Below are 15,415 nucleotides of genomic sequence, written 5' to 3' on the forward strand. Positions count from 1 at the left end.
GAAGGCCCCTAACCAGGTCCCAGTCTCTCAGTATGAGGTCCTGAGGAGGCTGGAGGCAGATAAGCCACACCCCCCAGGCTTCTGAAGGGGGGCAACAAGGAGCTATAAATAGGAGTGGATCTTCTGGAAAGGCTACACCCCATGATATAAGTTCAGCCAGCTGGTAAATGGAGTGTGGCAGAGGTGAGGGGACGAGAACTGGGCGGGCCAAGGAAGGGAAAGTTAAAGTGTCCACCCAGCTCCCTCGCTTGCTCAGACATTAACAGAGGCATGTTAGCGAGTCAACCATCAATAAATACCCCGCGTGCCCCAAACTTCCACTCCACTTCCGGGTGCCTGGCCAAGGAAGACATGCTTGGTGCAGAAAGCTCGATGTTCATCCCGAGGCCTTGAAGACACGCCACACATCTGTCTATAAACAGCATTTTAATATTTGTATAAATAGACCACAGTATTACCAAAAACTGCAAGAACAGAGCATGGAAAACAGATTTTCAGACCCATGCACACAGCCTCTCCTGGCCGCACGTGACACTGGCTCCGGCCTCAGCTGGGTTGGGGTCCGGGGTCTGGTGCGGTGGGGAATGCTTGAGGGAAGGGCCACACCCTCACGACATTTTTAACTTGAGGGTGTGAGTGCAGCAGACTCCTGGCTCCCACCTGGCTGTGGACCTCTTGATCTATTAGAAAAATAATGGCAGCGGGTGGGCAGCTGGAGTCCTGGCTGCTCTGGGGGGCAGGAGACAGGTGCTGCTCTCAGCCCCACGTGGCTGTCGGGCCGGCTGGCAGCACCCCAGCTGTCCAGGGCTGCCACGCAGGCTGGTGGAGTGGGCCGGGTCGCCACCCTATCTCTGCACGTGCCGCACGAAGGCCTGCACCAGCTGGATCAGAGGCTCCTGGCTCTCTGGGCTGGCCTTGGAGAGAGACGTGGACTTGCCCTGAGGCGAGGGGAGGACGCCAGCAGCCGGGGAGCTGGGGGCCCCCCGGCGGAAGTAGCGGGAGAGGCTGGAGAGCAGCGTGCTCTAGGAGGTAAGAGGTACTAGGTGAGGCCCCTGCGGTGCCCTGGGAGGTGGGGGCCCGTCCCCAGCAGCCACCCCCTCTGGTCCGAGCCCTCTTTCCGTCTGTACCAACTCCGAGCTGAGCTCCTGCTTCATCCGCTGTTTGTCCCGGGGATGCACAGCTGGGTCCCTAAGGTAGCGCACGGCCTGAGAGATGAGCAGGTAGAAGCAGTTCTCCATGGTGAACATCAGGAGGGACCTGGGGAGAGGGCAGGGCGGGCTGCTGCGGAGAGCCATGCTGGCAGGCAGCAGGCATGCCTCCGAGCCAACGAGACGGCTGGCCCACAGCTGCCCGGACCCCAGCTCAAATCCTAGGAGGCCCTTCTTACTTCAGTGTCCTGGTCCCCTCTGCCTGTGTGCTGAGCCCCACAGCCTGGGTGAGCGGCTCCTTCTTCTTATCCAGCTGGAGGAAGAGGAACAGGGTAAAAAAGTAAGGGAACGGTAGCAGGTGTGGCTCAGCGCGAGCTTCCTACTCGGCAGGCTCCACGCGCAGCAGCCGCCTGCTGCCTCACTCGGTCCTCCAGAGAATCCTCCCGGGGAGGCTGAGTCACACTTGTTCAGGAAGAGGAACGGGCTCGGGAGGGCCAATAACGTGCAGGACGCCACAGACAGTGGGACGCTGGGAAGACTAGAAAGACGAGAGTCTAACAGCTGCAGCTTACCTCTCCGAGCATGTTTAGGGCCACATTCACTGTGGCCAGAAGGGTCCCGAAGGAGGGGGCCACTTCAGAGTCAAAGGTGGGAGTGGTAAAGCTCAGGGCAAATAGGAAGTTGTATTCAGCGAGGTCCAGAGACTGCAAGGCAAGACAGGAGCAACATAGAGTGCCGCCTGGAGCCCAGACAGCTCTAAGGGCAGAGCAGGGCACAGGAGAGCCTCGGCAGCTCACCGCTGGGAGGCTGCTGGCCTGGCACACGGGGCAGCCGGTACCTGGTCCAGCAGGATTTGGCAGACATCCGGGGTGAAGTGGCGCAGGGCCGCCAGGGTCCTGCTGAGGATCTTGAGAAGTCCATACTGGACGGTATGTAAGGCTCGCTGCTCGGAGGCCTCGGTGTCAGCAGTGGGCTGCTTGGAGGAGGAGGAGCAGGAGAAGGGAGCGGGGGCAGCAGCGGGGAGCCGCTGGACACGGGGGGCAACAGCTGAGGGAACGCCGTCCCCATTTTTATTCTAAGGAGACAAGAAATGGAGGTGGGGTCCCGAGAGGCTGGGGTGAGGCCCCACAGGCTGCTGGGCAGGGAGGGCGTGTACCTGCAAGCAGTGCTGCAGCATCTTGCGGCTGTGCAGGAGCGACGTGCAGGCCTGGCACAGGTACCCCAGGCTGACCTGCGTCAGATACAGGGCCAAGGCGGGGGGCACTCAGCAGCAGCCTGACCCAAAGAACCCCAGCCCACTCCCAGTCCTGGTGTGCTTGCTCCATCCCCAAATTCCCATAGCACTTGCCTCCCTCCTTTCTCAGGCTGCAAATCTCACAGCCACTAAGGACACTTGACTACAAGCTGGGGCAAGAGGTGCCTGGGAGGGCTCCCCTGGGCCCTAGCTCGATGTCTAGCATGTGATGGGTTGTAAGGAAAGAAGTAAGAAGGGGGGCAGCCTGGGTAGCTCAGCGGTTTAGTGCCTGCCTCCTTCGGCCCAAGGGCCTGATCCTGGAGACCTGGGATTGAGTCCCATGTTGGGCTCCCTGAGTGGAGCCTGCTTCTCCCTCTGCCTGTGTATCTGCCTCTGCCTCTCTCTCTCTCTCTCTCTCTGCCTCTCTCTCTCTCTCTCAATCTCTCATGAATAAATAAATAAAATTTAAAAAAAAAGAAAAAAGAAGGGGAGGGTGCCCCGCTGGCTCAGTTCGGGGAGCATGTGGCTTTGGATCTCAGGGTCATGAGTTCGAGCCCCAAGTTGGGGGTGGAGATTGCTTAAATCAACTTTAAACTATAAAGAAAGGGGATGCCTAGGTGGCTTAGCGGTTGAGCATCTGCCTTTGGCTCAGAGGGTGATCCCAGTCCTGGGATCGAGTCCCATATCGGGCTCCCTGCATGGAGCCTGCTTCTTCCTCTGCCTGTGTCTCTGCCTCTCTGTGTGTCTCTTATGAATAAATAAATAAAATCTTTAAAATAAATAAAAATAAAATGAAATAGAAAGAAAATGGGGATAGTTTCCCGTTTTATAGAAGAAAAAGGCTCAGGAACCATGAAATGACCTGGCCAAGGTCAGACAAATGGCAAGAGCCTGCCTGACTCCAGGACCCTCCAGCTCTGCTGGCCTATAACTAAGGGATGTGAACCAACGTCTCCAACTGAGCCCAAGTTCTTAAGCTACAAGGCTGCCCTTTCCTTGGGAAAGAAAATCTTAGCTTCAGAGAAAACAATGTGAAAAAACCAAAGTCTGTACGTGCTGAGCAAAATGCCCACGTTCTAGTAATGAGCCTGCAATTCACCAGAGGTGCCCCCCAGACAGTGCCCAATGCCCCTCACCCAAGCATATCCCCAGACCACCTCCCAAAGGAACCCAGTCTGAGGCCCACCTGGACATCCCGCATAAGCTGAGGCAGGTGGAAGTGCCATTCCTTCATGAAATTGGAGAGTTGCAGAATGAAGCCCACAGTGTGGTCTGCCTCCTCCAAGCAGGCCAGACTCTGCACTGTCCTCACTGCGCTGAGGCACTAGGAGGGGACAGACAAGGCAGGATGGGGTAAATCAGGAACCTGACCCCCCTGATCCTGCCCTCCTACAGGAGGACAGGCCCTCGGCCCACAAACATAGAGGTGATGGCACAACAGGAATCTTTGCTAAGGAGCTTCTGAATGGTTCTGAATGGCCCAACCCCTGTGACCCTGAGCCCCCACCCGTATGACTGACAGTCCCTTACCTGTAAGGTCCGCTCCTGGTGAACACCCACGAAGTCCAGGGCCTCGGTCAGGAAGTTGTAGCGCAGAGTTTTGAGGAGCCGCTCCATCAAAGACATGGATAGGCGGTAGACTCCTGGCCAAGAGGGGGCATCCACGGACTTCCGAGAGGTGCTAGGTGTCTAAGACACAAAGAGCAGACAAGACCAGGACACAGCACCATGAATCTAGTTGACAGGTACAGCGGGGCCTCCTTGCAACACAGCAGCTAAGGCAGCCTGGCTGCTTGGAGGAGAAAACCTGCAACGGTAACAGCCTGGTGACCAGCAGGGCCACAGAGGGTCCCAGGCCAGTGGTTACAGGGAAAGAGCACTCAGCAGAGGTAGAAGAAGCCTGGGGTCTAGACTCAGGTCAGCCACTAACTAGCTACATGAGCTTGTCTTGCTAGAAATCAGTGTGGGGCAGGGAGGAGTCCACACCATCAGTGCATCACACAGGCCACCAAAGAGCAATTTCCCAGGCAAGTAAAAAACCAAAGACAAGGATGCTTTTCCACTCTAACTGCAGTCTGGTGCCAGTCCAGGCCCCCTGGCAAGTCACTGGAACTCACCTGCACTGTCCCATTGGAGCTAAGCTGGTACACACTCAGGAGGGGCAGACAGATGCTCTGGGTGATGCCAGCTCCAGCTACTGCTGTGGCTCCCTGGGAGGGAAAGACCAGGAACAAGATGGAATTGGGTAAGACCCACTGTTCCTGGGACCCGTCCCCCGCAGCCACCCTGCCCAGGGGCAGCTGGAGCTCTCAGGGCAGACCAGAGCTTCTGGGAGGTCATAGGCAGCGCCAGAACCCACCTAGCACAAGCAAGGAGGCTCCCTTCGGCCCCTGGGCTTGCCTCCTACCTGCTGAGTGCGAGCCAGAGTGAGGAGCAGGTGCAGCGATGCCTCGGTGAAATGCAGGTTCTGCTTCATGCGCAGGCTCACCTCCAGAGTGGTGAAGAGGGTGGGCAGGATGGGGAGCCTGCGAGTCACCTGGAGCCACGAGTCACCATCCTCATCCACCTCACACAGCTCCTTGGCCAAGTGCAGGCCCAAGACACACACCTGCTGGGGCCCAGGGGCAGAGATGGGCAAGAGGGAAGAAAGCAGTGCAGGGGAGAAATATAGGAGGGGGACAGCCCTGCACTGGGCCGGCCCAACCCTCACTTGGTCACACATGTAACAAGTGAGCTTGACTAAAACAACTTGAAGTCTCTCCTGACCTGCTGGGTTCCCGCATCCCCTCATAGGGCTGCCAGCGACTCCATCCTCACTAATGAGCCACTGCCCCTGACCCAGTGATGGTTCTCAACTCCTCCCTCCCCCATTACCAAACTTTACTACCCACACCTGCTCACTGCACCCATCTTTGCCCCTCTTGCTGCACCACTGCACCCACCTCCCAGCTGGTCCTCCCCCAGCCTCCTGGGCCCTCTCCAATGGATTCTTCGTACCAGCGGCTTTTCAAGCTTATTTTTCACCACGATGCACAGTAATATTTTTTACACGTGTGACTGTATACACATGCTGATATATTTTCCTATCCTGCCTGCCTCCAAAGCACACTCATACTTACTTTTACACTTTATCCTACTTCATTAAAAAAAATTTTGGTTGTAACGAAACGAGCTCAGTTTGAGACTCACTATAGCAAGTCATGACCCAGTTTAAAAAACACTCTTCTATAGTGCATCCGGGGTGATCTTTCCAGAGTCCAAATCTGATCATTTCTCTCTCCCTTGCTTAACTCCTTGAGTCCTTTCCTCTTTCACTTGGAACCCAGATCAAAGACGCTGCTAAGGCCCCTGGTCATCCCACCCCCAGCTCTCCAGCCTCTCCTCTGTGTGCAGGGGACTTGGGCCCTGGCTCACAACCCCTGTGGTTGCTCCCCCATCTTCCCTGCTCACTTTGCCTGCCTGGCTCTACCCAAACTTTAAAGTCATGGCTGAAAGAGTCGTTTCTCACTGAGTCCCTCGGTTAGGTGAGAACCCCAAGCTGTAGGTTCTCCTGGTATTTCTCCCATGTGGGACTTGTCACCGTGGAATTCTGACATGTCTGCGTAGGCTGTGATCTGTTAATGTCCTCCACCAGACTGTGAACTCTGTAAGTGCAGGGACTAAGTGTCTCATTTGCTAATCACTCCCAGGGCCTGGCACAGAGCAGGCAGGCAGTGTGCATGTGCCGGATGTGCGTGAGCAGGACACAGTACTCCTCGGGGCGCCCCCTCACCCCATCACGCTGGTCCTTGTGCCGCGGCCGTGAGCAGTCATCCGTCTCCATGCTGTCCTTATCCTCTGTGGCACCGCCTGATGCCAGACTATGGCGGGTCTGGTCGAAGAGAGCAATCACCTCTTCCTGGAGCGTCTCGCAGACGTTCAGCACCAGCTGGGAATACTGGGGGATGTCACTCACTGCAGAGCACAGGCAGGGAAGGACAGTCACGTTCACCACGTTGACTCTCAGTGCATCGACGTTCCCTCCCCAGGCAGGGAGAGAGAACGTACAGTGCTGAGAGTGGGGGTTCTGCCCCGTCTGGGGGGACATACAGAACAGAGAGTCTTCTTGAAGACACATGTTCCAAGACTGACAGCTCAAACCACACAACAGAAACGTCTGGCTCGAAAGCAGGCGAAGCCCCACAAAACCAGCTGCCGGTGGGGTGGGGAGACCACGGTCCGCACTCCCCTCTGCCCCTCACCTCGCATCTCCTTCATCTGCAACACTGTGATGAATGCTGAGAACATCTTGGCCTTGGTCTTCTCCATGAGTTGTTGGTCTGCCTGCAGCACTCCCTCTAGAATCTCCGTCAAGGGCCCAAGGATTTCATCCACAGAACCTAACTCCCTAGAAACAATATGGGGCAGAGAGGGAGGGAGAACACACCCCACATAAAGGCCACAAAATGGCCCCCCCTCACCTCAGGATGCCCAGTGGGCATGTTTGATAGGTCAGTCCCGTCCCTATGATGGCGGGACTAGCCCGATTCACCCCCACTTTCTCCCCTTCAGGAAAGTGAAGGGTCAGTAAAGAGCACAGCGCTCACTTCTTCCACTGCCGGAGGAGGATGAGCAGCAGCGTGCACATCATGGAGCCAAGGCGGAGGCAGTTCACAGAGCCTGGGACCAGTAGCTGAGGAGAGATGGCACATCAGTCAGGAGTCGGTGGTCTTATGAGCTGACATGGCTTAAGGTTTGAGCTCCGCCCACAGGATCCCTCTCAACCTCATGCCTTTCCCTCCCAGCAGTGAGCTCAGAAGGCGTGGGACAAAGGTGAGAGATCACAGAGTAGCATGATGGCCTCAGGTCCCACAGGCTGCCTGAGCCCCCTGACCTGACCGTTGGGCAGCTTCACACTCATGAGCCATCCTGGGCTTTGGAGACCTTCTCCCTAGGAGGAATGTGAACTCTCCCAGACACACTTACTAACGCTTTGGTCCCATCAAGCACGTCGAGAAGGAGCTGGTGACGCACTGCAGAATCAGTCAAGTGCATTACCTCTGCCTGCAAAGGAACAGGAGAAACATGGCATTAGGGCAAATGTCCCAGGTTTTAAAAGCAATGATGAGATATAAGGGTCCTGTCAGACAGGCACAGTCATTGGTAAGCCAGTCTTCTAACTGTCTCCCTGCTGCTTCTTTGTCCACCCTCAGACATGCTCAAAATCGGGTCGGGTTCACCTCTTCCTCTTAATAACATCCCTCTTCTGCTCAGACCCTTGAAAGGTTTCCTTCTCAGTATTCTGGAAAAACAAACAAGGCCAAGAGGCCCCTGCCAGGATCTGGTCCAAATAATTCCGGTATCACCTCCTACTGGCCTCCTTCCTCCTGTTTGAACATAGCATGCCAAGCTCTTTTCCCCTCCGGACCCTTGTACACGTGACACCATCTCCTAAGACTACTCTTTTCCATGTGCTCTCCACCTGGAAGGCTCCTTTGTATATTCGGGTCTCAAGTGGGACATCACCTCCTTAGAGAGGGCCTCCCTGACTGCTCCTATCCTACTTAAGTGCTCACTACCACAGCATTCTGATTATTTCCTTCACAGTGAAATATAATCTCAAACTAGATTTCATTGGGAATCTGTTTACATTTTGCCTTTCTTATGGACCACTCTCCACCAGATCAAAGACCTTCTCTGCCTTATTCACTGCTGAATCCCCAGGTGCCTGAAACATGGTGAATGTTCTGTTAATATATTTTTTTAAGATTTTATTTATTTATTCATGAGAGACAGAGAAAGAGAGGCAGAGACATAAGCACAGAGAGAAGCAGGCTCCATGCAGAAAGCCCGACGTGGGACTCAATCCCGGGACTTCAGGATCATGCCCTGGGCTGAAGGCAGGTGCTCAACTGCTAAGCCACCCATGCGTCCCTCTGTTAATATTTCTTAAATGAATAAGCAAATGGTAGCTATCCTAGACTGAATCAGATAGTTCTGTTAAAAAGAAAGAGGATGGCAGGATTTTCAGAGCCACAACCCAAGACCTGTTGCCTATGTTTTACAGCCGGGGAACATAGTTAAGAAAACTGTAGCAACTTCGTGTGGTAACGGACGGTAACTGGACTGATCATGGGAATATTTTCATGGTATATAAAATACTGAATTAGGGATCCCTGGGTGGCGTAGCGGTTTAGCGCCTGCCTTTGGCCCAGGGCGCGATCCTGGAGACCCAGGATCGAATCCCACGTCGGGCTCCTGGTGCATGGAGCCTGCTTCTCCCTCTGCCTGTGTCTCTGCCTCTCTCTCTCTCACTGTGTGCCTATCATAAGTAAATAAAAATTAAAAATAAATAAAATCTAAAAAAATAAAAATAAAATAAATAAAATAAAATAAAATAAAATACTGAATTATTATGATATCCATCTGAAACTAAAAGAACATCATAGGGCAGCCCCAGTGGCACAGCGGTTTAGCGCCGCCTGCAGCCCAGGGCGTGATCCTGGAGACCCTGGATTGAGTCCCACGTCAGGCTCTCCATGGTGCCTGCTTCTCCCTCTGCCTGTGTCTCTGCCTCCTCTCTCTCTCTCTCTCTCTCTGCATCTCTATGAATAAATAAATAAACTCTTTAAAATAAATAAATAAAAGAACGTTACAGATAAACTATAATAAAAAAAAGAATTAAAGCTTTAATAAAAAAAAGAAAGAAAAAGAGCTGCTGCCCAGCTAGGGCCTAGAGGCAGGTGACACACAGGCTCTCCAAGGAGGAATCGAACATTCTCCAAAGACCGCCGAGTGCTCTGTTGGGTTTGCAGTCTCCGGGGCCTGCAACCACTGTGATACAGCAAAGTCCCAAGGTTGTGGGCAGTCTGGCCCTGGGAACAAGTCATTCGTGGAGGATGTAAGAACACACTTGGAACAAGGGACTTCTATCAAGCCGAAGTTATTCATGAAGTCAAGATACCAATCTGGATTCCCCAAGGAAGAACAGTTCAACACTAAGTTCCCACTGCACAACAGGATAATGTGAAACCACACATACAGACACGCAAAAAAAAAAAAAAAATGCACACTCTCTCTCTCTAAAAGCAACTCTCGGGACGCCTGGGTGGCTCAGCAGTTGAGCATCTGCCTTTGGCTCAGGTCATGATCCTGGGGTCCCGGGATCGAGTCCCACATCGGACTCCCTGCATGGAGCCTGCTTCTCCCTTTGCCTGTGTCTCTCTCATAAATAAATAATAATAAAAATAATAATAATAAAAAAAAGAAAAACTCAGTAGACACACAGTGCATAGACAATGCCTCTGTTCTTCTTCTAAGACCAGGAAATGCAGTTTCTAGAAGCAATGAAAACAAACTGCTCTCTAGAGACGGTGTTGCCGCAGCTGTCACAGCTGCCTGCTGACCAGTCGACAAATATTTACTTAGTATGCGCAGGACACGCACCTGAGCAGGTGATGCTACCTGTGCACGAGAAGCAAATGAAGAAGGGGTCTCCTGAGACCCATCTAGGGCCACAAGGGCAGCTACAGGAGGCTGTCTCACAACTGTTGCAAGACATTTTAAATTCCTTCTCTGCGTTTTTCTTTAAGGTCCCTTGTTGGATCCAACATCCTAAATGGCCCACAGAAGCCCCCCCATCTACAAGCACAGAACTGTTACATTTTAGCTCTCAGGGAAAATCCTTGGTTCAACCTTCATCCCAAGGGGCTGTGTTTGTTAGGCATCCCAGCACAGAGTTGCTAGGATACCCAAGTGAAAACCACTCCAAGAGGCTCTTACGTGACTGGTGGCGATGATGAGGAGCATCCTCCAGGCGGAGACCAGCATCTGATACTCCACCAGGGAGGTGCAGCTGCTGCCCTCGGTGTCAGCTGTGTGAACCGCCAAAGACTTGACGTAGCCTGACCAGTAGGCAAAGCGTTTCTCGCTGGAAAATTTCTTAAGTGTATCTTTTAATGACTGATCTAATGAGCCCCTAGGATGTTAAGAAAAGACAAAGCCCACAGTTAGGTTTTGAAAGCAGATGGAGATGTAATGGGCACAGACCCTTGTCGAGGCAGAGAAAGCGACCTCACTTGGGCTTAAAGGCAGACGGCTCCGGTCACCTCCACTGTGAGGGGCTCATACTTCTTGCTCAACATAATGGGTTAGGTTGAGGCCTTTTCCAGGATTCCTCCTCCATAAAATCCCAGGCACATGGAGTTTGCTTCACAATAACTCTCTCTGACAATCATAAATGCCATCAATGGACTGGCCAGGGACACAAATCAGCGGCCCTCCATAAATGGCTCTGAACCAGCTCTCTCCTCTGCCTTGGCTCAAAGAGCCATGCACCCAGTGGCAGGCCACTGGACACCCCCCACCCAAATCTTAAATTCAAATCTCAAAAGGGGAAAAGACTCACTTAACTACATAGTATATCTCCAAGCAAATTATCTTCATGATGAGGGCACAGGTCTCCAGGATGCTGGGCTGTGGAGGGGAGAGCAGAGCACACATCAATCATGAGGAGAAACTCTTCTTTGGTGTCCTCCACAACGGAACAGAGCAGGGACATGATACTTGCAAACAGGGAAATCCAATCTCTAACAAATGTGAACCGCCATCTGCAGTGTTGGGTCCACAGAAGACCATAGAGCCATCAATGCAGAGCAGGGCATGCTACTTTCCTTCCCTTGGCAAGTTTCAAAGGGACAGGAAGCAAGCGTGCCTCTGAGAAAAAAAGTTTCCAGTAAAGAAAGTGCTCTGGTTGCTTAACTGAGAGGAGCTATCATTTCCTATCGCTCAGCCTCACCACCCAGCCTGTCCTTCAGGGACTCTCTGCCCCATCCCACCCTCCACCCCATCTTACCTCAGATGTTTCTGAGGGAGGAGAAAGGGTTCCAAACAGCGGACTGGTTAAATTCTCCCAAAACTTGGGTCTGAAAGGAAAGTACATTTGGAAATTATACTTTTCTCTCATGCGGGCCTTCTCGAAGTTCTGTCCACCCACCTCAGCTGGTTACTTGTCCTTACTGTACCCGTCTCAACCCTAACGTGTCTCATGAGTCACCTGCTCCTACATAAATGCAATAGGTTCCACAGATAAAAATTGTTTTACCTGTTAAGAAACACAATTGTATGTATGTTGTAGAGTCGACCGATAAAAAATGTCATGATTTGTGCTGCTGGACATTTCCCACAGCCTCACAAAGAAGAGAGCAGGGAGGGAAGAGGAAACAGACTCCCATGGTCAGGCTTTTTAATGTCCCTTCCCTCTTTGCACAAGCAGGGTCCTGGAGAATTGGGGGTTTCATTCAGTTCAAGGGCTTGAACAAGCCACTCTCATCTAAAGCTACTGTTTCTCCACAACAATAGACTGTTTTTGTTTTTGTTTTTCACAACAATTGATTTTGAAGGGGTCAGCAGAGGGAAGAACACAAAAGGCCGGAAAAGGAGGGCACCTTAAGGTAAGGAAGCCTCTGCCTTCAGGTAAAGAGGACACCAGCCAGCGGCAGCACAGAAGAAGATGACTAAGGGGAAAGCTCCCAAACTCTGCATGAGGTACCAAGTGCTCCTCAGGCCTATGCTAAGCGACTGGTCACAAAAAACCCCAAAAGTATAAACTATCGTTACTCCCGTTTTACAGACATGACCTTGGAGATAAATCCCTCCTGGAGTCAGACTCACTTGGTTCTGAGGACCAGCATGGCACTATCGCGCCGGTCCTGCCACAGGGCATGCAGAAAGGCAATGGCTGCCCGATGCAGAAGTGGGGGACACCAGTAGCGGTCTTGCTGCTGGGAATCTATCAGCTCCAGCACCGCATGGAGGCAGCTCCACACCCCAAGGCTGAATTCCTGCAAGAAGGCCAAGCAGACATTCAGTCCTTCAGGTACCACTGGCAAGTGCACCTGTGGGGCCCACACCCACCTTCAGGGAGCTGTCTCCCAGCTTCATCCCCCACACAGGCTCACCTTGGAGCCATTGCTGCCATCCTTCACCTCCAGATTCAGAAACAGCTCAATGAGGCCAGGCTGAGTCTCTACTGCAACTGTTAGGAACTCCAGAATCATGACTTTGATGCGCATGTCCTCAATCTTGCTCTGCAGTCGGGTCAGGAAGGCATCTCGAATGGCGGCCGCATCATTGCCCAGGCAGGCATATACTGACATTGGGGCCACCTGGGAAACCAAACACAGACTTACAGCTCTACTTTCAGAAAAGCCTCAAGAAGCTCCTAGAGAAGGTATTGGAGAACTCGCAGAAAATGAGCAGAAAGGGAAACATCAGATGTATAGCTCCAGATTAGAAGGGACACTGCTTTAAACTACAGTACAAAACGTCCAAAAATTCACAGAAAAAATAGTAATTAACTTAAAAACACACGCGATCTCTCTCGTGGTTAAAGAAACACAGGGTAGAACATGAGACAATACCGATTTGCCTATTTGATTACCAAGTTAAAATATTCATGGGGGGGCAGCGCTCATGGCTCAGCGGTTTAGCGCCGCCTTCAGCCCAGGGCGTAATCCTGGAGACCTGGGACCAAGTTCCATGTCGGACTCCCTGCACGGAGCCTGCTTCTCTCCCTCTGCCTGTGTCTATGCCTCTCTCTCTCTGTGTCTCTCATGAATAAAGAAATAAAATCTTAAAAAAACAAAACAAAACAAAAACAAAACTCATGGGGTTATCGCAACAAGGATACAAGGCTTGGTGTCTGGCGTACACACTGTCAGGACACCAGCTGGCTTGATCTTGGGGTGGTAAGTTCAAGCACTATGATGGGTGTGGGGTTACATTAAAAAAAAAAAAAGGAGCATAAACTATTACAATCCTTTTTGGAGGACAACTTAGAAATGTCTAAAAAAAATTAAAACGTTCACTAATACCTAATTTTTAGGAACTGAAAACAGAAGTTTATGGAACTCTATGGACAAGAGCCCCCTGCAGCACTGCCTGTAATAGTGAAAGACAAAAAAAAGTCCAAATCAATTAGGATGCACCATTCTGTGGCACAACATGTTAGCATTAAAGACAATAAAGTAGCCCAAATGTGCCCATGTGGAAAGACCACAAGATGTGGTATTCCGTGAAGAAAGTTAGTCACTAGTCATAAAACTATATATGGTGCCATTCTACTCTTGTAAAGAACAAAGAGCACACCAAACACCCTCTAATATATAATTACAGATAAAAAGAAATCTGGAGTGGGGCGCCTGGGTGGCTCAGTTGGTTGAGCAACTGACTCTCATTATTGACTCAGGTGATGATCTCGAGGTTATGAGATCAAGTTCCATGTCGGACTCCATGCCGGGTGTGAAACCTGCTTAAGATTCTCTGCCCGTTCTCTAGCTCTCAAAAAAAAAAAAAAAAAAGATAAAAAGAAATTGGAACAATGCATACCAATCTGCTCATAGGGACTCGTGGATCAAAGGGATCACAGAGGACCTTAACTTTCTATGTCACATTTATCTGTAACATTTCAGTATTTTAAAATGAATATGCATGTCTTTTGTAATAGGAAAAAAAACTCCTCATAAAACATCATTTATGTGTGTTGTGTATAGCAACACAATTTGTCTATTGTGCATATGACTGTATCACTTTAAAGTCAGAAAAGTCTTGGGGTACCTGGGTGGCTCAGTCAGTTGAGTGTCCGACTCTTGATTTTGGCCTCAGGTTATGATCTCAGGGTCATGGGATCCGGCCCTGTATCAGGCTCTGTCCTGGGCATGGAGTCTGCTTGGGATTCTATCTCCCTCTGTACCCTCACCCCCACCCCCACACACATGTACACTCTCTTTCAAATAAACAAACAAACAAAATCTTTAAAAGTCAGAGAAGGGCAGCCTGGGTGGCTCAACAGTTTAGTGCCACCTTCAGCCTAGGAGTCCTGGGGCCCTGGGATCAAGTCCCATGTCAGGCTCCCTGCATGGAGCCTGCTTCTCCCTCTGTGTCTGTGCTTCTCTCTCTTTGTGTCTCTCATGAATAAATAAATAAAATCCTTAAAAATAAATAAATAAAAGTCAGAGAAGCCCAAGTCAGCTGTTCATCTTAAAAGAAGGCAGGAGCAGTCTAAAGCACAAAGTCAGTTTTCTGGGGCTTTGGCTGATTAAATGGGAACCTACCGTGGCCAGACGTTTCAGCAGCTGGATGGCAAGACGTGGCAAAGCAGGATCATGTTTGTGGTAGATGTATTTGGCAAGAACAGCAATGAGGTTGTTCCCATGGGCACCTGAAGCAGTGCAGGAAACAGGATAGGTATCAAGTGCACCCAAGTCAAGCTCCTAAGAGAGGCTTTAGTCACAAAGGCTCACACACTGAGTGAGTTTACTGCCCTCAAGTACCTGGAGGGCCAGAGCAAATACAGGTGGCCATACCATTCTCTCTTTTCAGTAGCCAAGGGAATAAGCAGGATTTAGAGGTAAAGAGCCCAATTCAATTCATTAAGAGCAGAAAGAGAGACATTTTGGAAAAAAAACAAAAAAACAGGTAGTCTCTTAACAAACAGGTTAGAAAAAGACACCACACTGAAGACCTGCACTGAAATGCAAAAATTATCAAAATCCCAAAATAACACAAGTAGAAGAGATCTCAGACATTACCCAAACAACTACTTAAAAATGAGGAAAACAGGGTCCCAAAGGGATTAAATGAATAGTGTAAGGGCAAAGAGCAAAACAGTCCATATATAACAGGTACCACGAACTTCTCTTCATGATTTACAAGGAGTAATCTTAGCTCCATTGCAATCTATTATCATCATTTTATAGACCAGAAACCTGAGGCACAGTTTAATAATGAGCCCAAGGTAACATGGCTGATTAGAGCCAAAATCTGAAGCAAGGCAGTGTGACTTTGAACATGGGTTCTTAACTATTATCCTGTCATCAATGGAGGCAGAAGTGGAGGATATTCCACCCCTCTTGTTTCTAAGTCCAGGATGGGAGCTGGTGATCTTTCCCAAATTCCCTCCAGGAATTAGTCAGAATATGCTTCCAGCCTCTAACAACACAGCCTGAAGTATGTCCTTGTGGGCAGAAGCACTGTGGGTCAGAAGCGCAATACA

The 15,415-nt window shown here is 50.9% G+C and overlaps 1 protein-coding gene across 1 annotated transcript in view; it reads right to left on the reverse strand.

Annotated features, from left to right (window-relative positions):
• Positions 1 to 411: 411 nt before the first annotated feature.
• The window catches only part of NUP188 (nucleoporin 188), a 54,967-nt gene continuing 39,963 nt past the window's right edge, over positions 412 to 15,415 (reverse strand). The window contains exons 25-44 of the mRNA XM_025475410.3: positions 14,475 to 14,581; positions 12,321 to 12,527; positions 12,034 to 12,203; positions 11,216 to 11,285; positions 10,769 to 10,836; positions 10,144 to 10,339; positions 7,348 to 7,425; positions 6,969 to 7,054; positions 6,624 to 6,769; positions 6,155 to 6,336; positions 4,790 to 4,990; positions 4,500 to 4,592; positions 3,913 to 4,071; positions 3,569 to 3,706; positions 2,305 to 2,379; positions 1,987 to 2,223; positions 1,721 to 1,852; positions 1,388 to 1,461; positions 1,128 to 1,257; positions 412 to 1,022 (exon numbers count right to left, since the gene is read on the reverse strand). Of these exons, the coding sequence (XP_025331195.1) occupies positions 846 to 1,022; positions 1,128 to 1,257; positions 1,388 to 1,461; positions 1,721 to 1,852; positions 1,987 to 2,223; positions 2,305 to 2,379; positions 3,569 to 3,706; positions 3,913 to 4,071; positions 4,500 to 4,592; positions 4,790 to 4,990; positions 6,155 to 6,336; positions 6,624 to 6,769; positions 6,969 to 7,054; positions 7,348 to 7,425; positions 10,144 to 10,339; positions 10,769 to 10,836; positions 11,216 to 11,285; positions 12,034 to 12,203; positions 12,321 to 12,527; positions 14,475 to 14,581 (2,726 nt within the window). The 3' untranslated portion in view covers positions 412 to 845. The remainder of the gene's footprint in view (positions 1,023 to 1,127; positions 1,258 to 1,387; positions 1,462 to 1,720; positions 1,853 to 1,986; positions 2,224 to 2,304; positions 2,380 to 3,568; positions 3,707 to 3,912; positions 4,072 to 4,499; positions 4,593 to 4,789; positions 4,991 to 6,154; positions 6,337 to 6,623; positions 6,770 to 6,968; positions 7,055 to 7,347; positions 7,426 to 10,143; positions 10,340 to 10,768; positions 10,837 to 11,215; positions 11,286 to 12,033; positions 12,204 to 12,320; positions 12,528 to 14,474; positions 14,582 to 15,415) is intronic.

This window comes from Canis lupus, chromosome 9, assembly GCF_003254725.2.
Source record: "Canis lupus dingo isolate Sandy chromosome 9, ASM325472v2, whole genome shotgun sequence".
Taxonomy (NCBI): Eukaryota; Metazoa; Chordata; class Mammalia; order Carnivora; family Canidae; genus Canis; species Canis lupus.